The 25,993-nt window shown below is 33.3% G+C and overlaps 1 protein-coding gene across 3 annotated transcripts; it reads left to right on the top strand.

The window, feature by feature from the left end:
• Positions 1-15,830, top strand: LOC134238258 (tax1-binding protein 1 homolog B-like). Of its 3 annotated transcripts, none has more exons than XM_062720379.1 (11): positions 1-59; positions 8,943-9,226; positions 10,015-10,258; positions 10,394-10,644; positions 10,783-11,007; positions 12,237-12,416; positions 13,778-13,862; positions 14,204-14,287; positions 14,385-14,512; positions 15,014-15,142; positions 15,496-15,830. In XM_062720379.1, exons 2-11 carry the CDS (start codon positions 8,945-8,947, stop codon positions 15,703-15,705), a joined length of 1,818 nt encoding a protein of 605 aa, XP_062576363.1. In that variant the 5' UTR covers positions 1-59; positions 8,943-8,944; the 3' UTR covers positions 15,706-15,830. The 3 variants fall into 3 exon arrangements, with proteins under 3 accessions (XP_062576363.1, XP_062576360.1, XP_062576362.1); XM_062720376.1 differs by having other exon boundaries at positions 2-59; positions 10,783-11,013; XM_062720378.1 differs by lacking the exon at positions 1-59 and adding an exon at positions 8,349-8,396 and having other exon boundaries at positions 10,783-11,013; positions 15,496-15,829.
• Positions 15,831-25,993: the final 10,163 nt, after the last annotated feature.

Raw genomic sequence — 25,993 nt, 5'->3', positions numbered from 1 at the left:
GTTTCTATGACGTCATAATCAACTTACTAATATCGCCACGTACAAAGCTAATACAAAAGGTAAGCTTTTTACATTTTTATTACATACACAGACACATCGAATATTTCGTAATGATAAAACAAAACCGTGTGGTTATGCATTGATTTTGATGTGATAGAATATACATCTCGTAATATGTAGATATTGATAATAGATATTAAGAAAAACTAAGCCCTGCTTTGTTTGTCCGCATGGTGCAATGGCAATAGAGCTAGATCCAAAGTCGCAGATACATGTAAGGAGTAAATCTTTACGAAGTAGGTTCAGTCCCATTCCAGAACACGGAGACCAATCGTTCAAATGAGACCGTATAAACCTATCTAGGTCCTGTGTTACTGCACCTTAGTGTGACTGTTGAGTATCGGTCTTAGTTTGGAGCCATCTACCGGCAACTATAAATCAATTATTCATCAAAATGTGATACTTACAAACATATTATACATAATTTGTCTTTAAAATTGTTGTAAACAATTATTTTTCTTGTCTGTAGTGTATAATAGTCGTTCATTTTATATACTCTACAGAGCTCTGATTTGAATAATAACTAGCTATAGATATTAAATTCTACATGAATTGTATATATTGCCAAATGCATAAAACTTGTTTGTATCTACAGGGTGTTTCACAATATATGTCACACATCTAAAGACATATAGATGAAATACAACAAAAGCTACATATGTATTTTAAATATCATTTTAATCAGCATAGATTCAAAATTACTTTTTCAGTCAAAAGTATCCAACATTCTTCACTTCAGTTACTTTGGCAACAAATTATAAAATGTTAATCTCCAAGTGTTTTCCCAACATCGTCCTGAATAACTAAAGAGACTAATAATTAGAAAATTCTGTAGGACCACTGTTTTGTAAGTTCACAGGATACTTGAGACTTTTCTTGTTTTTATCTGGCTTTTTAGAACCCCCAAAGTGCATGTCTATTTTTATTAAAAGTTGCACTGAGATAAATGTGTCATTTAGAACTACCAGTATCTGTTAATTGGTGACTTCTTCTTTCGCTCCACCTTTCAATCCATCTTCCAAACTTTAACCGGATCTGAACGTCAAATGGTTTGAAATACACACTTAACTCAAATCTAAGATTTCTAAATAAACCTGATACACTTACCGGCATTCTTACAATTCAAATCCCTAAACTTAGATCTAACTTTTATGGGGGGTTCCCAATGATTGATTTCACTTCATTATTGTTCTCATCTCTTCTTAATTTGGGGGGGGGGGGATTTAACTGTCTTTCATCTTTACATTATAATCTAGTTTAAACCCTCTAATTATTCTTTATATATGAAAAATAGGCAGCAGTTTTTATTAGTATATATATATTTTTTCTTTAATCATCACACATTATACAACATTTAGAATATCGTTCTTATAATGAAAGTTTACCACAAATTTTTGCTGCAAGTTGTACTCCATTTTGAGATCAGCTGAAATTATGCCATCACTGATTATATCACCAGTTACTTCATAGTGTATTACAATTTTCCCAATACCTTGCATTATCATAATTTTAGATCAACGTGCTTACCTATGGTGTTTTGGTATTTTTGGTATCATGCTCGATATTCAGATTATGTCCATTTAGATTTGTGACATATATTGTGAAACACCCTGTATAAATAGAGGGTTTCCATTGTACTGAATATAGAATCTAATAATTCAAAATTAAAAGCAGATGAAATTCAAACTTAACATAACATGTAACTAGTGCTAATTGTAACGGGGACCGTTACAGATGTTCCCCAAACGCTCCCCAACTCCCTTTTGGTGCCATATTCCCTGTAAGCTTCATTAAATAAGACAAACTCGATGCATTTGAGACTTTAATAACGTTTACCCAGAAGTGTACAAAGTTCATTCAAATTTTGCGTGCGCATGTGAATGCATGTGCATAATGACCATATCATCTCGTCTACACAATCTATATATTTTTATATACTAAATATTAAAGCATTTAATCCAAAAGTATTAAAAAGATACGCTCATTCAAGTGTGTTTTTGATTTTGCTCATTTCACGTGCACGCACGTGCATACATGAGCATGGTGACCATATCGTCTTGTAGATGTCCGTTACATCTATCTATGTTCTAAATCCCACCCTGTTTGGTTGAAAACCAAGGGAGTTATAGCTGTTTAAAGTTTCAGCCAATCAGATTGCAGCGCACGTACATGCACGTGTATGCATGTGCATGGTGACCATATATTCTTGTAGTAGTCCAGTATATCTATATATGTTCCAAATCCCATTCTGTTTGGTTGAAAATCAAGGGAGTTATAGCTATTTAAAGTTTAAGCCAATCAGATTGCAGATCACGTGCATGCACGTGTTTTCATGATAATTGCTATATATCTTGTTGTAGGATATCCTAATGCATGGCAATTTTCAAAATTTCAAAAGATTTCATCGAAAAATAAGAAAGATATTGAGACTTTAGTTTCAGCCAATCAGAGCAAAGCGCACGTGCATGCACGTGAGATATTGCTATTTTGACTATGTCATATTGTCTATGCTTCTAATATATCCTCATATTATAAATTTCAAAACATTTCATCAAAAATTTAAAAAGTTACGCCTATATCAATTAAATCGGTCATTTCACATGTTGCACGTGCACGCTCTCAAGCACGTGCGCGCAAAATGACCTTCGTTCCGCAAATCTACATAACATGTCTACTGACCCTAAAAACATTTCACCTTAGTCGGATGTATAGTTTACGAGATCATTCCCGGACAAAAAAGTACCCAGGAAGAAGAAGAAGAAGAAAAATAATAATAATAATAACTAGTGCTAATTGTAACGGGAACCGTTACAGATGTTCCCCAAACGCTCTCCAACTCCATTTTGGTGCCATATTCCCTGTAAGTTTCATTAAATAAGACAAACTCTGTGTATTTTTTACTTTAACAACGTTTTCCCAGAAGGATACAAATTATATTCAAATTGTAGCATTGCACCCGTGCGCATGTGAATGCATGTGCGTTATGACCATATCATCTTGTCTACATTATCTATATATCTTAATACACTATATATTAAAGCATTCAGTCCAAAAGTATTAAAAATTACTCATTCAAGTGTAATTTTAAATCCACTGGTTCCAAATGCATGCACGTGCGTGCACGTGCATGATGACCATACCTTCTTGTAGAAGTCCCTTATATCTATCTATGTTCTAAATCTCATCCTGTTTGGTTGAAAAACAAGGGAGTTATAGCCATTTCAAGTTTCAGCCAATCAGATTGCAGCACACGTGCATGCGCGTGATTTCATGATTTTTTTTCTATATCATATTGTAGGATATCCTAATGCATGTATATGCTTTAAATTTCAAAGCATTTCGTCAAAAAACAAGGGAGATATAGCCATTTAAAGTTTCAGCCAATCAGATTGCAGCACGCGCGCATGCGCATGCTTTCATGAAAATTTTTATATATCAGGCTGTAGATCTTCATAATGTAGGACTATGTTCAATATTTCAAAGGATTATGACAAAAAACAAGAAAGATATTGAGACTTTAGTTTCAGCCAATCAGAGCGAAGCGCACGTGCATGCGCGTGAGATCTTGCTATTTTGAACATGTCTATCTTGTCTATACTACTAATGTATCCTTACATTATGAGTTTCAAAAAAATTCATCAAGAAATAGAAATGTTACGGCTTCATCAATAATATTGGTTATTTCACGTGTTGCACGTGCGCGCTCTTTCCAGCACACGTGCATGTACGTGCTTTCATGATAATTCTTATATATCATGCTGTAGACCTTTATAATGTATGACATAGTTCAAAATTTCAAAGGATTATGACTTAAAACAAGAAAGATATTGAGACTTTAGTTTCAGCCAATCAGAGCGAAGCGCACGTGCATGCGCGTGAGATCTTGCTATTTTGACCATGTCATCTTGTCTATTCTACCAATATATCCTTACATTATGAGTTTTAAGAATTTTCATCAAAAAATAGAAAAGTTACGGCAATATCCATTATATTGGTCATTTCACGTGTTGCACGTGCGCGCTCTTGCAAGCACGTGCGCGCAAAATGACCTTCGTTTGGCAACTCTACATAACATGCCTACTGACCCTAAAAAGGTTTCACCTAAGTCAGATGTGTAGTTTACAAGATCACTCGTGGACAAAATTTTCCCAGGAAGAAGAAAAATAATAATAATAATAATAATAATAATAAGAAACAGAGTAAAAACAATATGTTCCCCAACTTCGTTTGGGGAACATAATAAAAACAATATGTTCCCAAACTTCGTTTGGGGAACATAATAAGGAGACTAACTGTTCAGATTACAATTTTGATTTTAATTCAGATAACAATATGAAGTCTTTTCACCTTCTTGAATGTTTTCATATGATTTGGCTTCAAGAAAAGAAGTTAAAAGCAAAAAAATTAATAAAACAGCAAAATTCTAATTTTCTACTACCGTGTTTTTAAGATCGGGCTCGGGGTTGGTTATATTCAATAGTAGTTCCATACATGGAAAAGGGATTTTCCTTTCTGTTCAGAATTTTTTTAAATATTTCCTCTCAGGCCATTTTGACAACTCTGATACCTGTGCCTGGTAAATTTTATATACTTTGTAAATAAATATATAAAGGTTTTTTGACCGGAACTATTCATTTTTTCCAATGCATAGGGGGCTACTCTCTGGGTTTTACAAGAGATGTTTAAAAAGACATTCGTGTCAGCTAATGTGACCTATATTGTTTAACACCTTCTTATAAATATTTTTTTCATGAATGCAAATATCTGATTATTTTACGAAGGAGCGTACATGTATATTGATTTTTAATATACCGAAAATCGCTATTTCTGGGGATTGCGTAATTCTAAAAAAAATTCAAATAAATTTCAAAGGTAAATTAAACAAAGGATGCTTGGTATTAAAATATTATTTCAAATCAGTAGAATCGAATGCTATTAACGACATCTGAATAAATAGGCTATAAAAGGCTTATATGCCAACTTGGGTCATCTGCACTTTAATCTTAAACACGACAGGATTTGTAATTTTTTTCTGTATAAATTAATAATTTCTATATACTTTGGAAACTCAAATGAAATATTTTGATACACTTTCCTCGAGCTCTTTTCTGCAGTTTTCCTGAAATTTTATGTGGGTCCGAGGTGTTATTTGAGTTTAACAGTGATTCTCTACGTTGCCATTAATTTGATTTGTTTGTGTGTGTGGGGGGGGGGGGTGGGGGTTGGGGGGGTATTTTTATTCTTAACCTATTTAACGTTGGAGTTGAATCTTGTATCTTATTCCAAGAACTTAAGATTCATTGTGACATTTGGATGAAAGGTCAAGGTCATAAAAAACCACCACCTCTTTAACTTCTAACCTGTCAACCGAAATAAACTCTGAAAGGTGTTTCTAGATACATGTACATGTACTTCATGTTTCTTTTTACCCTTGGGTCAAGGACAAAGGTTAAGGTCGATTTCAAGTTCATAGGTCAAGGTGATTTTGGTAAATAGCTAATATCAACATTTTATTCAGGTTACCAGTGACCTTGACCTAAGTTTCAAGGTCAAGGGTAAAAAGATCTGCATGCTTCAGTATGTTACATGTCTTGACATTTAGAAGTTCTTGATTCTGCATGAACATCAAACACTCAAGTATACTGTCTTTTAATACATTGTGTGCGGTCGCATGTGCATGCACGTCCATGTATTTACTTTTGATAGTAGTATAATGTAAGCAATCATTATATCTATTCATATTTGAAATTTCACCCTGTATTATTGAGAACCAAGAAAGTTGTAGGCATTTAAAGTTTTAGCCAATCAGATTGCAGCACACGTGCATGTGCGTGCGTTCATGATTATTCTTATATATCATGCTGTAGATCTTCATAATGTAAGACTATGTTCAAAATTTCAAAGGATTTAGTCAGAAAACAAAATAGATATTTAGACTTTAAGTTTCAGCCAATCGCAGCGAAGGGCACCTGCATGCGCGTGAGATCTTGCTATTTTGACCATGTCATCATGTCTATACTACTATTATATCCTTATATTATGAGTTTCAAAGCATTTCATCCAATATTTAAAAAGTTACGGCTAAATCTATTATATTGGTCATTTCACGTGTTACACGTGCGCGCACCTGCACGCACGTGCGCGCAAAATGACCTTCGTTCCGCACATCTACATAACATACCTAGTGACCCTAAAAAGGTTTCACCTAGATCGGATAAGTAGTTTACGAGAACACTCGCGGACAAAAAAGTACCGGAGAACAAAGAAAAAAATCAGAAAAAGTAAAAACAATATGTTCCCAAACTTCGTTTGGGGAACATAATAAGAAACAGAGTAAAAACAATATGTTCCCCAACTTCGTTTGGGGAACATAATAACGATACGCTAAATGAATTACAAATCGTGATGTCCATTTGGAATCATTTTACAATGTATTTATGCTAGTATGCTGATTAAAACTTTGTCTTCACATTTAACAAAACATATCAATTTCTAACTTTTTTGTTTAAAAATGTAAATGCAATCAAAGCGATTGGGATGATCGCGAAATTCAAAAATGTGATCAAAACCGATAGTTGATGTAGAATTCTTTAAAAAAGAGGTCTTAGGGGTTTATAAAATTTGAAAAAATTAATATCTTTAAATAATTTAATTTTGTTTGTATTCAAGCCTCTCACTGTCTGGTTGATTAAAAAAAACGCAAATTTTCTGTATAATCTAGTTTGGTATGGGGACACAACCTTGACAACAGCTGAATCATCTGTGTTCATCAATCCCCTCAATCCTCAGGATTCATGGAAAATTCCAGATTTAATAAATGTACCTTTATCTTCAAACAGCAGCTTGATCTTACCTCATGTAAACAAAGGACTGTGTATCAGCATAATTATATATTTTGCTTTAGGTTTATGGTATCAGTTATTACCTCCCCTCGCTTCCCATCACTTTCGTCACTACGGTTGTAATATTGAGCGGCAAATTTGAACTCATAAAAAGCAGCACAATTAATTTTACATCCACAGTCGTTTAATTATTTTAGAATTATATTATAAGGAATAATTCCAATTATTGGCAAATTATCGAGTATAACCTGGTTTGGGTCAGTTTACGCTAATTTATAATCCGATTCCCGGATTATAAAGCGTAAACTGACCCAAACCAGGTTATACTTGATAATTTGGCCAAGAATAAGATTCATTCCTTTAACAATGTATGCTGAGAATATGAATCCAAAATTACTTTCAATTTGATTATGACGTCAGAATGGAACTAACGTCAAACAGTCATAAACATACGCATCCCAATTATGACGTCATAATCAAGATCATTTGATTCAGGGTAAGTTGGTTAAAATTTCATAACAAACCTTTCAAAATCTTGATTTTTTTTGTACATTTTATATTGAATAATTTAAGAACAGACGATACTTTTTTCAATAATCTATATTTCCTGTCAAGACTTTATTTTGAAATATTTCTATTTCAATATGTTAACTCGAAACAAGATAAGGTGCATCTAAGGAGGGTCGCCCGCGTGGCGCAGTGGTTAGAGCGTGTGCTCTAGAGTCGCGAAGTAAGGAGTTAATCCTTCGAATCCCACTGTGGGACGTGGAGACAGGTCCTCCAGATGAGACCGTATACACCGAGGCCCCGTGTCGCAGTAGGTGCTGGCACGAAAAAAATCCATCAGGCCCTGATTGCTGAGCATAGGACAAAATTTGTAGCCCTCCACCGGCAGGTGGTGGCGTCTCCATATGAGTGAAAAATTCTCGAGAGAGACGTTAAACAATATACAATCAATCAATACATCTTTGGAGGGATGTCAATTTAATCGGTTTGGAAATCACAAGATATCAAATTATTACCGCTTTGGTGTTTTTGAAAAAAAATAATTATATAAAAACCAATTTAGAAATCACAAGTTTATTTGATTTTTGATTTTTCAAAATGCTCGATGAAATACAAAACAGATATACACATGTTTGAAGAAATTATCGACTGACCTTGGATTTAAAAAACGTTTTTTTTTTCGCATGGTTTTATTAACTTATGTATTTACTAATATTTTATTTGCCTTCGTAATGAAGTTTTCTCTAGGAACTGTTACATGTATCTATTGGCGTGTTATTTATTGTTTTTGTGATATGAATCGTATATTGCTAATTACAAAAGAATTTCTCATGTTTATTGAATTCCTGGTATATATTAGACATTATGTGATTAAAAAAGATATAGTAATGTCAGTTTAATCACTACCATAAAGATGCATGTCTTTTTCTTTCGGTATTGATATTCCTTCCATAGTAGCAGTAAAGATTCATAGATTCACAGATAAAGGTATACACTGTATTTTTACATGCCCTTTCTCTATTATCTTTGCAATCAAACTACTTCTTCTTTAAATCTACACATTAATATAAATTCTGAAGGCGTATATCTAACAAAAAAACCCAAGTAGAACCAGCTGTCCTTTTCAAAAATAATCTGTCGACTTAAACGAAAAACTGATGACTTTGTAATTCTGTAACACCCGTTTTTTTTTTCATAAATATATTTTTTTACAATGTAATCTAATGAAATGGAAATACAAGATTTTCTTTGGTCTCCTACTATAGCTTAAAAAGTCTTAAGGAATGGGAATTTTTGTTTTAGTCACAATATATTTTTTGTGAAAAGACCCACACGTTTGAAACAAATAATTTGATTAGATGAAGGGTTATAAGGTGGGAACAGTTATTTGGCAGATAATAGTCTCGTTTAACATTCTGTTTGCCACTTTATTCTTGAATATTCTTATATGTTGTAACAATGTTCTTAAATCAGAATTTAAAAAAAATGTATATTACTATTTTAGCTAATTACTTATTTTTATTTTTCTGTCAGCAATGGCCGACTTCGAGGAAATGGACACCATCAACCCTATCTTTGATCTGGTTGTCTTCCGCCCCATTAAGGACATAACTTCCGGTCGTGAAATTCTTCCGGTCACATATGACCTAGGTTTGGATTTTCACCCCCACATGAATGACTGGGTAGGCCTGTTCTATTCGGGCTGGAGTTCAGTGAAGGACTATTTGGAGTACCAATGGGCGCCGATGTTGCCTCACAATCTTAACACGGTCCACAGAAGGCGTAGATCTGTTCTTTTTCAGGTTTCCAATTTCGCCGTAAGTTTTGTACTACTCAAAACTTCAGACATGTATTTAATATTCCACAATGACACCGCCTCTAAAAATTCTTTAATTCTTACTTAATTACATATGTAATTCTGAAGTAAGCTTAATTACTCCAAGACCAGTTCGTATTATTCAAACATAAGGGAAAATATTCTGTCACTGGTGAAAGAAATAGGGATATGATGTGTAGAGTCTGTCGTAAAGTCAAGGCTGATCATTAAAAAAGTTAATTAGGAAGAGGTATACAACGAATATCGTCATAATTTAATTCGGCGTCAGTAGTGACGGGCATAACGATTGTTGATATGGTTACCAAGGAAACACACAATCCTTATTAATTAGCCTTGTATGATACTGTTCACACAGAAGAATATAGTTATAACTTTAAATATTCGCAGTAATTATAATGCTATGACCGAGTTCCACCAATTGATTAACTAGACAACCATGCAGCATTGTAATACGTGTTACTATCCTTTATCTGTGGTAGGTGAGGAGAATCATTGTGCATCATATTCTGCTTTTTTAAATTAACCAATGCATCAATATTTTCTCAGAAGAACTGTTAATTAATGTCCAAAGCACTGAAGACGCAAATCTAAAATTATTTTTAAAAAAAAATCATAAAAATTTGCTCTAAAACACTGACACTAACTTGCTATTGAAAAATAAAATTTTGCTGTGTAAAGTATAATATCTTGTCATATGAATGTATCAAAAACCTTCGAAAATTTAAAGTACAAAGAAATTGGAATGATAAAAAAAAACCGTGTTTACAGGATGTTAGGGAGGAGGAAACCGACTTTTGTTTCCTCTACGTCACCAGGGACAATCATGTGGTCGGGGTAAGCAACAACTTCCGGTTTCAATCATTGCCAGGGTATGAGGATGACCTTCACTTTGATGGCCTTGAGAAAAGGGCACAAGAAGACACGTCCTTCACCTTTCTCACTTTGGAGCCGGGATTTGAGTGTGACACTCGTTGCGATGATCAGTTCTATTTTATACCAACTAGAAAAAGAGGTCAGAGGAAAAAATACTAACCAAATCCAAAACTAATAAATAAAAACATTACATGCAGGTTTACTTTCTTTATTGTTCGATAATAATTTGTTAATGCTTATATGTTTCTTTACTTTTGTTTCTTACATTTTTAAGGTCTTGAGGATTCGTTTGAAATGATGAACAATGAACCACCTCCTCAAAAGAGGCGCCCAACCAAGGAACGAGTCATGGTTCGAACCGCGGACCCAGATACGCTGCTCACATTTTCCAATGAGCAATGGCAGGATATCTTTCGAATTGTGTCGGAGAAATCCGTCGTTAAGAAGGTGAACGGTGATTTGGTAGTATCCCAATCCTCGGTAGTAGAACCCATTCTTGATATCAGCAAAACGGTTTGCAAAGAGGTACGACTTTCATCTCCCAAATGTTCTTATACATGTATCTACATGTTATTCGATATTGCCAGGCAAATGTTCTTAGGAGAAAAAAAAATGGATGTGTGTGAGAATCTACATTTCAATTCCATGAAATTTATTTTGTAGCAACTTTCTATCACCTGGTATCCAAATCTGCCATTAACATATGAGCATAAACTAGCCATTCTACCCAGTCCTCGAACTGTGTTTAGTGTTCTAAGCCGGAACTCTATGTCGTGTGCCGCATGCGCCATGGGGAAATCCGTCATAGAGGATTTAATAGTGCATCATACAAAATGTGAAAAAAATGTTAGAAAAATGTCTGAGCAGATTACAATCCTGAAAGAGGAGGTAGAGGTTTGTTTTATTTTAACAATAAAATGTGTTTTATTGTTTTTGTTGGATTTAACTGTTGTGGCAATTATTGCAAATATGTAACCTGCATCGGTAGTTTAAAAAGAAAGAAGATAGGGGGATAATGCGGGAGAAGTGCCTATAGATCGACAAATGAGAAGTGAAAAATTAAATCTCAATCATATCCAAATTTTATTTGATATTTCATCTATTACTAAAATATACTAAATGTAAAATCTCTACAATTTACAAAAACCCCATAAAAACTGAAAATATATGCCTATGGAAAATCAAACACACACTAAAAAGAACAAAAACGATCATTTTCTCATACTTTAATGAAATTTTTTAATATGAGTGGGTCTTCGCTCCATTTTTTTGAAAGATAATCCTAAAAGTTTGCAATGAAATATACATTTTTTTGGTTTACAAAAACATGGAGCGAAGACCCACTATACCTTAAAAGTACACTTTTATGGCAAAACATTCGCATATTTCTTAGAAATACTTCAAGTCCATGAAGTCAAGGGTCATATCAACAAACATGATTTAAATACCCACAATCATTATGAGCAATGTAGCATAGTAGTTAGCGCGTTAGTCTCAAAGCAGTATGATTCTTCGGATTTTTATTGCTAGGGTTCGAATCCCACGAATACCATCCAATAGTTTTATAAAAGAGACATTTTCTACGAGATTCTTTTTCTCTCATAATTTCATAAATTTCCATAATGAGAAGTTAATTTAAATATTCAGTTCACATATTGAATATGATTTCTTAAAGAGGCTGGGGGTGGCAGCCATTTTCAGGCTATTTCGATCTCCTTTAAAAGAAGAGATCCGTATAAAGATATACAAAAATGATCAAATTTTAAAACTAAAATGTATGATTTTTTTCTTTGCCAAATGATAGTTGACAGCTTAAGATACCGTATCTAAAAAAATAAGTTAAATCTGGTGGTTCATTTGTGATTAATTTGTTGACCCCCCCCCCCCCCAGCCTCCTTAATACCTGACGCTATATGCATTCTGTCCGTCTTGTTCCCCCATCTACTTTTCATGAAGAGAAGATAAAAGAAGAATTAAACTGTTCAATGAATGTAAAAGTATTCATACTAAAACTTAGATCATTTAATAAAAAGAATAAAATTGACATTATCATAGTTTAAAATTAGCTGTAACTACATCATATCTTTATCCCTCTCGCTTTACCCGTCTATCTGTAGGATCTCCAGTTACGTGTAAGGCTCCAGAGGACCCTGGCAGAGTACGAGGCGGGTCGTCAGAACACGTACCATCTGGAGGAACTGTTTGTCCAGAACCAGGAACTGGAGGAGAAACTCAGAACTATGGAGTTCCAGATGGAGAGGCTGAGAGCGGAAAATGCCGAGGTCAAAGGTCATCAGGTAAATAATTTATGAAGGAAACGTAAAGGTCAAAATGTTAAAGTAATGAATCTATTTCAAGTAGATAACTCAGATGAAATCCTACTCATGGGTAAAATGAGATCTATATAAAGACAGCTTCAAAACTTAATTTAGAAAATTAATAACTGTAAAGAATTATCTGGGGACTGAGGTATAAGAAGAGGTATCAATTATACCAAAAGAAGACTTGAATGTAATTTTGCACAAAAATAACAATCTTAGAGAATATTTGTTCTGTTGTGATGTACATGTATCTTTACAATTGTACATCTTCACATAAACTTATCTTGAAATTTGAGTTTCATATCAATTTTTTGAAATACAATTGCCTGATATTTCTTTCCTATATATAAGTGACATTTTTGGAAACTTCTTTTCAAAGTTTTAAGAGATATAAACAATCTTTGTCTCATTTCTTGATACCTGTTACTAGATTATTATTTTTCATATTTAGCATTTGTTTACAACAGTTTCTAAACTTTAACTGAGAGATCTTATTTGCAAATTAAACATTCTTAATGTTTCTCTCTCTTTGAAAGAAAAAAATGAAGAAAAAATTATACAGTGTAATTATATAAAATATTAAGCTGATATCGATCTTTCCATACTGAAACCTCATTTCAAAAGAGTTGCCTTTAGTTAATAGTTCGTAAAAAATGGTGTATCGTATTACCTTAATGTGGTATCTTTGATACCTGAACGAACTCTAATTGATACAGGCTATATCATGGGTGATGCATTAAATTCAATTATTTTTTTCTGATTAGATTTCTTATTTGTCCAACGAAAAGGACCATCAAACTAATCGTAATAAATATTTTAGTTAAGATTTGGTTTCAAATTAACAACAAACACGAATTAAGTTATCATCTTGTATAACACGTATAAATGGAATATGAGCGCAGCTTTGTAGAAAAAAACACGGTATTTTGGTTTTACTGAAAATTCTCCTTTTAACCTCATAAACTATTGCATTGAGTTCGCTGTTTGTGTTTGTAAATCTCAGATAATCTCCAGTGTAAGAAGTTAAACACAACATTCGTCAGATTCAGCAGAAGCTTGGCTTCCTTTACAAGTCAAGTTTAGATCCATGAAACCCGTAATGGACAAGCAATAAACTCCAGGTTTTTTAAAAAAAATACATGCTTTATTCAATATACAAAGAAGAAAGTAAGGGTTAAATCTTTGGAGGGGGGGGGGGGTTTCCCCCTGATTAACCTTAGGAAATCTTTTTGATTTGGCAAAGTAACGGTATGCCTGATACATAGGTATAATATCCTCACTTTAGATGGAAATGTGGCGACTAATTATGTTTTAAAAAAATATTTTATCCCTTATAGATGAGCAGTGCTAAAGAGAACGATCAGGATCAGGAAATCCTAAAGCTCCTGAAAGAGGGGTTCCAGGGAGTAATAGAGATAAATGGTTTGTTTACATATTACATATATAGATCATTTCTCTGTTGATATGTCTCTCGATCTAAAGTAGGGATAAAAAAAACAAATTATCAGAAACTGATTGAATGTTTAACAGTAATTTGTTTATTTCATTAAACTTAAGATATTAATGAGATATACTAAAACAAGGAACATTTATGAAAGTTTTTTGAAATGCTGCTGAAAAATTTCACAAGAATAGTTAACATTTACATAACGGATCATATACGTATACAATGGCAATTGGTGAAAATTACTTATTTCTTGAATTTTGGTATACAAAAAGAAAATTTGTCATGTATAATTGTTCATTTTGTTTTTGTTTTCAAGGTCGAACATTGACAGTCAAGGTCGAGGAGACCAAGGACGTCGGTTCTGACGAGGAGTGGAAGATGTACATACCCAGGCGAATGGGTAATTATATGTCTAAAGTACTTCCATCGTAATATAATTTTGTGTTCTTTTATCAGAAACTCTTAACTCCATTTCATATTTCATTTCTCTTTTAAAGAGCGCATGCGCAAAACAATCAATAAGCAAAGCATCACAATCGCCTCCCTGACGAACACCGTGAAAAGTCAAAGGGATCGGATGTACAACCAGTCACAGCGCATGCTCGATATCAAGAAAAATCTGAAGGTAAAAAAAAGTTTTAAAAATACCAGGTTTTTGTATGATAGTTTCCAAAAGTTCCTAAGCACTGATCTGGTATCAAAATGTGTACACGTTCCAGATGGTTTTAAAAACAGGTGTGAAATGAAAGCGTGTGTGACACGCTCCAGATAAAAATTTTTGTTTAGAAGGTCACAATAACCGGTTTCAAATTAGCGTAAATTGAGCTTCACTTTCTGGTAAATCTTACTTGACGTGTAAAATTAAATTGTAGACTAGCCCTTATTGGTGTGAAATTCCTCGCGAACGTTTCCTCGTTTATTCACCCCAAACTGTCATTAGGAGGCATTTTTCTCAGTAAAAAAAATAATTTACAAAAGTTCGTTTGAAGACATTGAAAAAGGTCATCGTAGAGTTATTAATCAGACATTATTTAGAATTTCTTGTGTGCGAGTAATTACCTTCATGTATTTTTGTATACATACTTTGCGTGACATGGTCAGTAATGAGCTCTCTCCTCCGTCATAGGTGGTTACCCAGATGAAAGAGGAAACGGACGCCAAATTAGTGGAGGTCACCCACAGAATTCGCTCATTGCTGAAGGACCGCGCCAAATGTTTTACTAATGAATGGCGCCAATTTGCACGCAAATTAACAGTGAGTGACATTGAATCTAATCTATTGTTTATGATATTATTGGTTTTTATAAGGTAGGAGAGATATCAAAATTATTTCATTGCTTTGAATAAATGTATAAAATACAAGACGGGTGTACTTTCTTAAACTGTAATGCCAAAAAGAAACAAGCAATTCTTTCTATTTCAATCAATACCTTGTGAAATAGAAAAGCATACAGTAGTGTTACGTTCTTATCTTAGTGATCTTGATTGCTTGTAATAGTCTAGAATAAAAATTTACTTCATGTGATAAAGTATACTTGTATTGGTCAATGGGAACTCATAATTGTTTCACAGAACCTCTGATAACAATAAACGGGTTCTCTATTACAGACAGGTACGCCTCAAGTAAAGGAACCAAAGAACCGCGCCGTGGCTTCTTTGATCCGCTCCCCGCCTAATCTTGCAAACACTTCATGGAAATCTCGGAGACCAGAGAGGAAATGCGAAACGTGTGGCATTGTGTTCAGTGCCTCTGTAGATCCGCGCGTCATTGAGGAACATCTCGCTTTCCACATCACCTATCAGAAAAAGCGTGACTAAGTTCCTGACATTACGGCAACGGTTACCATGGTTACGAAACTGGACTGTGATTATTTGTATTTTTCCTATGTTTAAGTTTTAGCTTTTACATTTTTATTTTTGTAATTTGCATGATAAATAAAAAAAGTGCTGTGATATTTTGAAAAATGCTATCGTTTTTTAGATTTACGTATTTATTTTTTTTTTCCAGTATATAATCAAATTTTAATTAGTAGGAATGTCATCAAAATAAATCGATGTCTATTTAAAATCTTAATTGACGAGGTCGGAAAAAGAGCCCAACATTTTTGTTGATTTACATCAATAACTACTCAAACAAGTTGTGCCCATGTGGCGAAGTGGTTAGAGCGACTGCTCTAGAGTTGCGAAGTAAGGAGTTGTTCCATACGTCGCGGGTTCGAATCCCACTGTGGGACGTGGAGATCGGTCCTTCGGATGAGACTGTATAAACTGAGGTCCCGTGTCACGGTGGGTGCCGGTACGAAAAAGATCCCTCCCTGCTCAATGGCCTTGAGTGCCGAGTATAGGACAAAATTTGTAGCTCTCCACCGGCAAGTGGTGGCGTGTCCATATGAGTGAAAAATTTTTCGAGAGGGACGTTAAACAATATACAATCAATCAATCAAACAAGAGAGGGACGTTAAACAATATACATCAATCAATCAATCAAACAAGCATGACTGAAATCTAACATTTCTTATCGGAATTAAAAACTAGAGTGTTCAAAGGAACGCATGTGTCTTCTGCTTTTACTTTCTATTAAAGCCGCTAGGTCCGATTCTAATCACGAAAACAATATTCGTTTTTTTTCTTGAAAAATAATTGTCCATAATTTTTTTTAAACTTTTGTCAAATTATATCCCTAAAGTCTTTTTCTTTTAAAAGATATCAAATTCAAATGTAAAAAAAAAAATTTGTTAGGTCACACAAAAAATAATCCTATGTTGATATCACGTGAAATAACCTTCGAAAAATTAAATTTATCGCTTACATGTTTATCTCATGAAGAACAAACCCGAGCATTTTTTTCACAAGAAAGTACTTATACATGTACCTGTACACAGACAATATTTTAGCCCTCGAAGTTCGTTACTAAACTTCCTTAAAAAATCTTTAAAAATATCTAAATTTCCTTTATTCTTTAAATATGCATATTAATATAAGAATTACTTTTGGATTATATTCAATTAATTTCTTAATTTTTAAAAGATATATTATATGACTTAGGCTTCTACTAATGGAAAAAATACTCGGGTTTGAATTAACTTTATAATTAGATATAACCGATAAATTTATTTTTTTCAAAGGTGACTTCACAACTTCCCGTCAGGAACTTCTGTTTGTCAGTAAGGTTTTTGATCTATGTTTTCCATGTAAGGATTGTTGTAGTAAACTATTAAATCAGTCTTATAATTTATTTTTATATATTATCTATGTAATGACGTACTTTTATTGTGTAAGATAATATGTGCCTGTTTCGGATTAAGCCGCTTTAAGATATACATGTAACTAGATATAAAAGTGGTCGACTATTTAATATTTATGTGTTATTAGCATATAGCTCATTGCAAAAAAAAAAATCCATAGATAGAAAGCCTGCGATAGAATCTTACAATCAAAGAGAAATACAAATCAATCTTAAAATCTTAACCCCTCAAAACTAAAATGGATATTAATGAAATTTAAATTATTATAAATAAATATTTATCAACCAATAAATACGTGATGTCAACAACCCTTCAAAAAGGCCTCGCAATTGTTGTATACCGATCTCGATGTATAATAGTACTTAAATTTGAGTTTTTGTGGTGTTCAAAGTACATTGTAATGAACCAATAAACATGTTTAAATGATAATTTACCAAACCACTGTCTCTCTTAATTCAAAAGACGTAAGTTAAATTTAACCCTCTACAGTATATCTGGTAAAAAGTAGGTCAAAGGTCATGGTCAAATGGACTCTTCCGCTGGTATTTTTCAAAGTGTTTCATGACAAACAGTGCGCATTCTAAATAACAAAGAATTACCTCTTAAATATCAAAAAGAAGTTGTCGTATATCGACTCTGTCAGCTATTTCAAAATGTAGGTCAAAGGTGAAGTTCAAGGATAACTACGTCGAAAACTTTGATGATAAAACACACAAGCCATGAAGCTATTTTACATTTTCTATTTTTTAATAAATCATGTCTTTACTGAGATAAGGTAAGATTAGTCATAAAGTCATGCTATATAATTATGTGCAAAGTATCATAATTTCTTACAGTTCTCGAAATATAAGGTGTGTCAGACGGACAGACAGACGCCAGGTAAAGTAATCTATTTGTGTCGCTCTTCTCAGCAGGCGACACAAAAATGTATGTGTTTTTATAGAAATAATTCTATCAAGCATAAATTTTGCAAATTGTTGACTTCCAATGAGAGTGTTGATAACCTTGTTTTATCAACTTATTTGTCAGTAGTTTGCCTTGTTTAAGAAATTGTTTGTATGTATGCTTGCTTATTAAATTAATTGGGAAACATAAAATCCATAAGCAGGTGATGAGAGTATATCGCTACAAAAGTTAGAAAAGTTGAAAAAATGAGCAATGTCATTAAGTTTATCAGTTTTGTTATGAGGACTGTTAAAAAAATAATGTCCTCGGTGCTTTGAAGGAAACAAAAAAACCTTTTCAATGATTTCACTTAAATATTCTCTTTTAATCAGAACACACGTACATAACATTTTTATCCAATTTCTGATTGTTTTTAGAACACATTTTTGAGTATGGCCCTTCGTATACTGAAATATGGCAGTTCCTATATATGATTTTCATGGACTTGTTTCTTCTTTCTAAAATGTGTTTTTTTTTCAAGTTTGGAAATAAAATAAGTCAAAGGGTGAAAGATCTGGCGAATATTGTTGATGTGACAAAACATTTACTTTCTGTTTATCCCAAAAACTCCTTTACTCTTCTTGGCGTGTTGGTGAAGAGATTTAATGCAGTGGATTCCTGATTCTGGTTCCATTCTCTCATAAACTTTTCGATTTTTTTTGCAAAAAACATGAAAAATTGCTTTCTAGAATTCTCCAGAAATTGAAATGCTTCCCCGAATAAGAATTTAAACAACAAGACCACTAATATTCAAGAAAATGGCATATAAAACTGTTTTGTTCTTTTACAATTCTTTGCTCTTCTCAGACCTTGGCTGTTTTTGTCAAGTGCATTTTATTGTAAATTTGTTTTGAGGGTTTAAAGCAATGGATTCAAGTTTTGTTATGTGTTTGAATTTCAAACAAACGTGGATAACTACAATTTTTAATTTTTAAAAATAATTGTTTGGATATTCTTACTAGCTGTCGTTTTCACTTATTTTTCAAAACATAGGGTGATCATTGAGTACTTCGCTTTTTACTGTCGAATGTTTCTTTAAAACAGTGTAAACCAGCCCCAAAATGATGCCTAAATTCAATCAAACATCAGTGATATTTGTTGAATTTTGGCAAACAGTACATTGGTTGTTGTAAGCCTTTGTCGCCAAGGACGGTGTCATTTTTGATACTCATTATATAATTTCTGTTCATTGAAATCCAGACATTCGTTGCTGTAAATTTTACATGTTTCACTGAATATTTCTTTTGGATTCTTTCATGAAGCGTTTAATTTCACTCTAGTTTACTGATTCTTTACCATTCATTTTTAATGCAGTGTCTCAAATAGCCCTTGTTTTCCAGCTTCTCACAATGAAACTATGTGGTCAAAAATGTTGAATCTTAAAATTCATTTAAGATTCAATCATGCGAGAAAGTCAAGCTTAATGTCATATGATTTCTATTTTGTATGACATAGACCTCAGGACATTATTTGTTGAACAGCCCTCGTAGATTAACATTATATATAATGTAAAAAAAAAAATAAATAGTTAATGTCACGAAGAAAACTAGTAGATTCACTGTCCATACAATCACTACCTTAATAGTAGTTTTACCAGATATTGATATATTTACTAGATAAGATTAGTAAATTTAGAATTGATGAGTAACTTTCACTAGGTATCTAAGTATCTATACGACCCCCGCTCCACAACTCACTATCTTAACCAGTAAACTGAAAGTTTACTTAATCACAACCAACGCTATACGAATCATACTATATAGTTAAATTCACTAGGTTTTTTCTTTCAGTGTATAACATCTTTCTAGTTAAGAGGAGTAAAGAAGAGACTCGGTATAGAACATTTACTAGAACCCGCTATGTATCTTTGTAAGGATTTTTTGTACCATAGTTTATTGTTTAAGGTAGAACATTTATTTTTTTTACAAGAACCCGCTATGTTTCTATCGAGATTGAAATTTTTACCGTAAGGAAAGACGGTGACTCGTTTCCTAAACCAGTTTTCACCCCGTCGTCTACGATGTAGGCAATGATGGGTTATAGTAAAGTGAAAAATCTTATCGAGTTTTAAATGACAAAATGGAATGATATACAAAGTTTTAACCCACAAAGAGCTCATACTATTTCGCAGATAACAATAAATTTTAAAAAAGTAGATCTTATTTTTCCAAGTTTTGGTCTAGAAGACCTATCCAGTAAGATAAATAATAAATTGATTGATTGATTTAAGGAATAACTGTCTTATTTCGATTTCATGATGTGATCAATAGATTGGCTTGCGTGATAATTTGCATAAACGCCAAAGGCGTTTATGCATAAATTATCATGCAAACCAATCGATTGATCATGGTCATGAAAATGAAAAATAAGACAGTTATTCCTTATTATTTACATGCTCTTGATTCCGCCAATCCACGTGCTATAGAAGCCCCGCTTCTTGTCTCTATTTGTCCCGCCCTGCACGTGATTATTTTAAACCGCGCCTATCAATGAACCAGTGCATTGATGGAGAAATGAAGTACATTAACAATTTGTAATTTTATCTCGAACAAAGACATTGGAAATGAAAAAATAAGTTGATTGATTGATTACTGTTTCACACCGAGTCGGTAATATTCAGCAATATTTCGGTGGCCATTACTTATGAAAGAACAACCTGTAATCAAAACAACAAATGTCTACAACATTTTGCAGGATATTTGAAAACAGACGACATAAGATCGAAAAAGTCTCTTTTTTTTCAAATACATTCTTAATTTAATAGAATGAAATATATGGAGATAACGAACATTATTGAAGCCAAAAATCCATTAATCAATATAATATTGGAGCAGAGCAAACACGGACCCACAAAAAAATCATAGGTTGGATCAGGTGATACAGGAGTGCGAGCATCCCCTGTCGATCGGTCACACCCGCCGTGTGCTCCTTGTCATTATCGGGAAATAACTGAAAAATCCATCGCAAATTCATTTTTATAAAATGGCCTAATAATGAAAACATGAAAAAAAAACGTCAGTCAGCATTTGACTTAATGAAAAATTGTATTTGCTGAAAAGGTCATTGTATCGACCACAGACCTTAAGAAATGCTGACTTTAAACAAGACTGCTGATATTATTGTTTCAGCCATTTGTCTGTCAATAATATACCTCGTTTAAGAATTTGTTCATAAGTAGAGCATGCTCTTGTGTATCGAATCAACCGAGAGATATAAACCCTTATGCAGTGATGAAGGTATATTGAAGTTGGCGATTTAAGTCATAACGTTTATCATAAATCTTCGTAGTTAGATAACCAATTACGTCCATTTCAAGTAAATTGTATGAATATGAAACTGATGTGTCAGACTCTGTACGAGGGTTGTCCCATAAAATCGTGGACAAGTTGTCTCGCATGAATAATAATCATCACTGCGTTCTGAAATCTTCACTACTTCTTAGTACATATTTTCTGAATATATATAGCAAATTTCAAATAGATATATGTATAAATAAACGAATTATGAGATTAAATATTATGTATTGTATCGCCTTACGGCGCATGGATGATAACGTCAAAGTGCCTAAAACAGCATCAGATACCTCAAGTTTCATCTTTTCACTAAAAACAAAGTTGGATAAGTCCCACTTAAATTTCGAAATTTCATTTGAAGCACAAACGCAAGTCTCCATAAACAATTGAGGAACCAATCTGGCATAAATATACGATCTTCAGAAGATTTATTAGTAAGATACGGACAATATTCCAACATCATTCAACTAATAGACAATCTTATATTGACGCGGTCACCATTGACAGCGTCTTTAGCTATTACAATTGTAGTATGTCTGTAAGTCTTGTACTACCTCGAGACTCGATCAAGAAAGACTTTACTCAGAAAACTCCCATTTCATTTATATATTAAAGATTTGGCAATTTTGGGGGGATTTTTTCTTCTGTATTCATTTAAAGTTTTATACGGCGGTATTACACCATCTAAATCATAGCGATCTGATCTCCGGTGCGCCGTAACGTCGTAAAACGTCACCATTTTTCGTGTGTTCTGTTTACCACTTTCCCAATTCAAATGCTCAGGAAACTGTCAAAATTTGACCCAAATGCATTGAAAATTTTAAGAAGATAAAAAAATAAATTAAGGAATTGAATAAGGATAATTTTTACCCTAATCTTATCTATTTAAATCTTTTGTTTCAAATCAATACTCCTCTATTCTCTTATAAAACCTTCGTTTATTGACCGTGCGCCGTAGAGCCTTACCCTGTTCACATTCAAGAACTATAAAATCTATATTTTTATGTATATTTTATCCAAAACATTATAATTCACTTAAATATGATAAATAAACATTCACTGAAAATTTCAGCTTATTACGTCCATTATTTTTCGAGAAAAACGCTTTGTCCACGATTTTATGGGACAACCCTCGTAGTATGTTTTATCTCAAGCTCACTGGGATACATGTACACTTGTATATCGTATCGACATAAGAATGGAAATAACCATTGTTTATTGACAATGCGTCGTCGATATATCTAAAACTTAAATTCCTTCAATTTTTTCCACAATAATTAAAGAATGAGTGCTTTTTAGTACGTCATTTGGAACCTTTTCGTTTACCCATTTTAATCTTTACATTACAATATATCGCTAAATTAATCTATGATTATTGTGCAAACATATGCTTTTGATATTTATGCCTTGAATTTTTTGTCATACATATTTCTATAATTACAGACAATGCCATTGAAAAGAACATTATAAGCCTTAAATTCCGAAATTTGAACGGGACCACAATCGAATTTAATGTACCCGCAAATAGGCGGAGACATTTAAATCGCATGGATGTGGAATGTAAACAATAGCACATGTGATTTTTTTTTTCGAAATCAGATGCATGCTACACTACGAATTAAAATGGTGAAGAGAGAGATTGTATTGTTTTATGGTGCACAAATAATAAATGATTCTAGTGTTTAGGGAAGGGGTAGATGCATCGCCCTGCAGAACATAATACAGCGGCAACGTGAGCCTTTATGTACTAATCTCACTACCAATACCAGAACTCTTTCAAAACACTCCTAATGAAAAATTCATAGTAAAATAAGAGACATATAATCTTCGAACATTATTAAAATTTGCGCAAAAATCTCATAGAAACTGTCCGAATACATACTTCAAATGACAAACACAATGAAATGTTCAGTGAAAGCGTTGGCGTATTGAACTGTGGAATGTCACGTGAGTGAAGTGATAATATCAATCGTTGACACTCGGAGACCTGTTAATTTAGTGGCTAACTTGACGGTAGTTTGGAGACTTTTTTAAAAAATTAGATATGAGCCGCAACTTGGCCAACACTGTCTTTTGGATATGTATAAGTTTAATTTAAAATACACATTATGTACAAATGAGACCAATGGCCAAGTTGCGGCTCAAAGTAAACAATGTCGTTGAAAACTGGTATGGACCATTTTCTTTGTTTGTAAGGCTCATTTATTTAATCTTTAATTGGCAATCCAACTTATACCAATTGTTCCCTTTCTAAGGAAGAAACGATTAAAATTTGCATTACCATATCTAGAACGGATTCCTAAACTTTGTTAAAATCTCAACAAACAAAGATACACAGTGGGTTCCAGTAAATATTCTACCAAGTCTCTTTCTTTGCATCTCATTAAAATATTAACAGTAGTGAAGGAGAAATTTCAGGAGTACTGTGCAACAATTAGTTCGAGAAGGGGTGTAAATCAGATGTGGATACTTATGAATTCCAAAACATTTGGAAAATTTCAAATCACACCAAATATCTTCTAATTTTCAATTTGATTTTCAACCATTCCCAACGATAAATCAAAAACAATCTGCAGGCTTTTTAAAACATGTGCCACTGACAGCTGCTTTTTTAAAACTTACCTGTTTATTTTTTTTTTTAAACATTATGATTGCACCAACAAGTACTCTGAAGTCTAGGTTAAAAATGCTCGCGATTCATATCGACAATATGTGGTTTTTGGAGACCAGGTCTTCCAAAAATCCATTGAAATACCGAATGGCCCGTTGTGCCATATTACAAGCAGATACAATTATTGTATTCAAATGAAGCAGAGCGGTGTGGCCCCTGGGCCTCTTGTTTTGATTTACACTCAACTACATGCAATATTTATTATGACATACTAAATATATTATACAAATAACAGAGAAACGTGAGTGCATAATTTCTAGAATATCATCCGTCGTCAAGCAATGTTGACTGTAACCATACGCTGGAGGGCGTGGCTTCATCAATCAGCTGGTAATAGCGTTTTTAACAATTGCTTCTCGACGAATCAGAATCAACTAATTTACATCAAAGTATAATTTTTAGATACATGTATATCGACGACATTTTGTCAGTTAACAATGGTCATTGCCATTTTTATGTCGATACGATATATCCCAGTGAGCTGAAATAAAAGATACCATAGAATCTTTCTCATTTATTTCATTTTGGATATTTTACTTGAAAAGGACGTTAATGGTAATCTGATAACCAAGCTTCATGTCCACAGTAATGAATTTAACTTTTAAATAATCATCTTCTCTTACTTACTAGTATATGCCACTTGCACATAGGGTTTATATCTCTCAGTTGATTCGATGCGCAAAAGCAAGCTCTAGTTTGAACAATTTCAAAAACGAGATAAGTTATGTCTGAAAAGCAAGTTTTTGAAACAAGAATATCAGTAGTCTCGTTTAAAATTATCATTTCATAGGTTCTTTGGTCGATACAATGACAATGTCAGCAAATATAATTTGATTTCTCAAGTTGGCTCACTGACGTTTTTCATAATGATTGTTGTTAGACCATTTTTTTTTTACACACTGAGCTGTCTTTTGATTTTTTTTTTGCGTTTTTTCCGGTCATAGTAAGGAACACACGACGGGTGTGACCGGTCAGCAGGGGACTCTCACTCCTCCAAGGCACCTGATCCCCTCTGTTACATTTGAGAGGTTAATGTTTGCTCTACTCCAGATTTATTTTATTATTGTTTAATGGACTTTTAAGCTTGAATACTGTTCATTATATGAATATATTTCAATTTTCGTAATAGCCTTGAGGAATGCTGAATCATGTATTATATATGCACAAACATCAATGTAAAAAGCTCAACAGACTTAAGACAAATGTTGTCCAGAAATCCCGACTATCATTTAAAGAAGTGGTCGTGATTCTGATAAATAAAACAGTTAAATATCTGTTGGATACGCATTTGTAACTTTTACACGTTTCATTTTCCTAAATCACACCTCAGAATATTTTTTTTGACTTTCTAATTCAGTTTGCCATATATATATACACTGTATATTGTGTCTCATGACAAAGAATTTCGGGCTCGAAAAAAGCTCCAAGAAAGCAGATTCAGTCCTTAACACATCATTCTTTTTCATTCATTGTGAGAGACATTCATGTATTCTGGAAAATGTTCATTTCAAACCAGCCTTCGATAATTTCGGGTGTAGATTCTTGAGACTTTTCAACTTCCTTGCATTTCGTGTTTGATTTCCTGTACCCAAAGAGAGCAAATACGGGGTCGTGTGGTGACGTCATCCGTGTACCTTGGAAGAAAAGAACGTGATAGTCTAATCATTATTTAGACACAGTGCGTGAGGGCACACAGACAAATATTTAGTATTAATCTCAACAGTTTGATAGAAACTTTAATGTTGATTTGATAAACCTGTAAAACCTTCATAGATAATTAATTATATCGAAATCGAAGTCCTATTATTTTTGATGTGGCAGTCCGCGCGTTCGCACGCTGATGGGAGTTGATGTTTGATGCTATGTGATGTGATTGGTTATTAGAAATTAATACGCGAGCAGTGTAAAACTCGACCGCGGAGCAGCCGTGATACAAAAGCAGACTCTCCTTT

This window comes from Saccostrea cucullata, unplaced genomic scaffold (genome assembly GCF_032062105.1).
Source record: "Saccostrea cucullata isolate Sc308-1 unplaced genomic scaffold, CSIRO_AGI_Scuc_v1 ctg1059, whole genome shotgun sequence".
Lineage (NCBI taxonomy): Eukaryota > Metazoa > Mollusca > Bivalvia > Ostreida > Ostreidae > Saccostrea > Saccostrea cuccullata.
Note: the sequence above shows the minus strand (reverse complement) of the source record. Positions and strands in the feature narration are given on the sequence as shown.

Coding starts and splice junctions, on each gene's coding strand:
- LOC134238258 (XM_062720376.1), top strand. CDS start 8,945: ATGGCCGACTTCGAGGAAATGGACACCATCAACCCTATCTTTGATCTG. Junction 11,014..12,236: donor TCCTGAAAGAGGAGGTAGAG/GTTTGTTTTATT, acceptor GTCTATCTGTAG/GATCTCCAGTTACGTGTAAG. Junction 14,513..15,013: donor ATATCAAGAAAAATCTGAAG/GTAAAAAAAAGT, acceptor CCTCCGTCATAG/GTGGTTACCCAGATGAAAGA.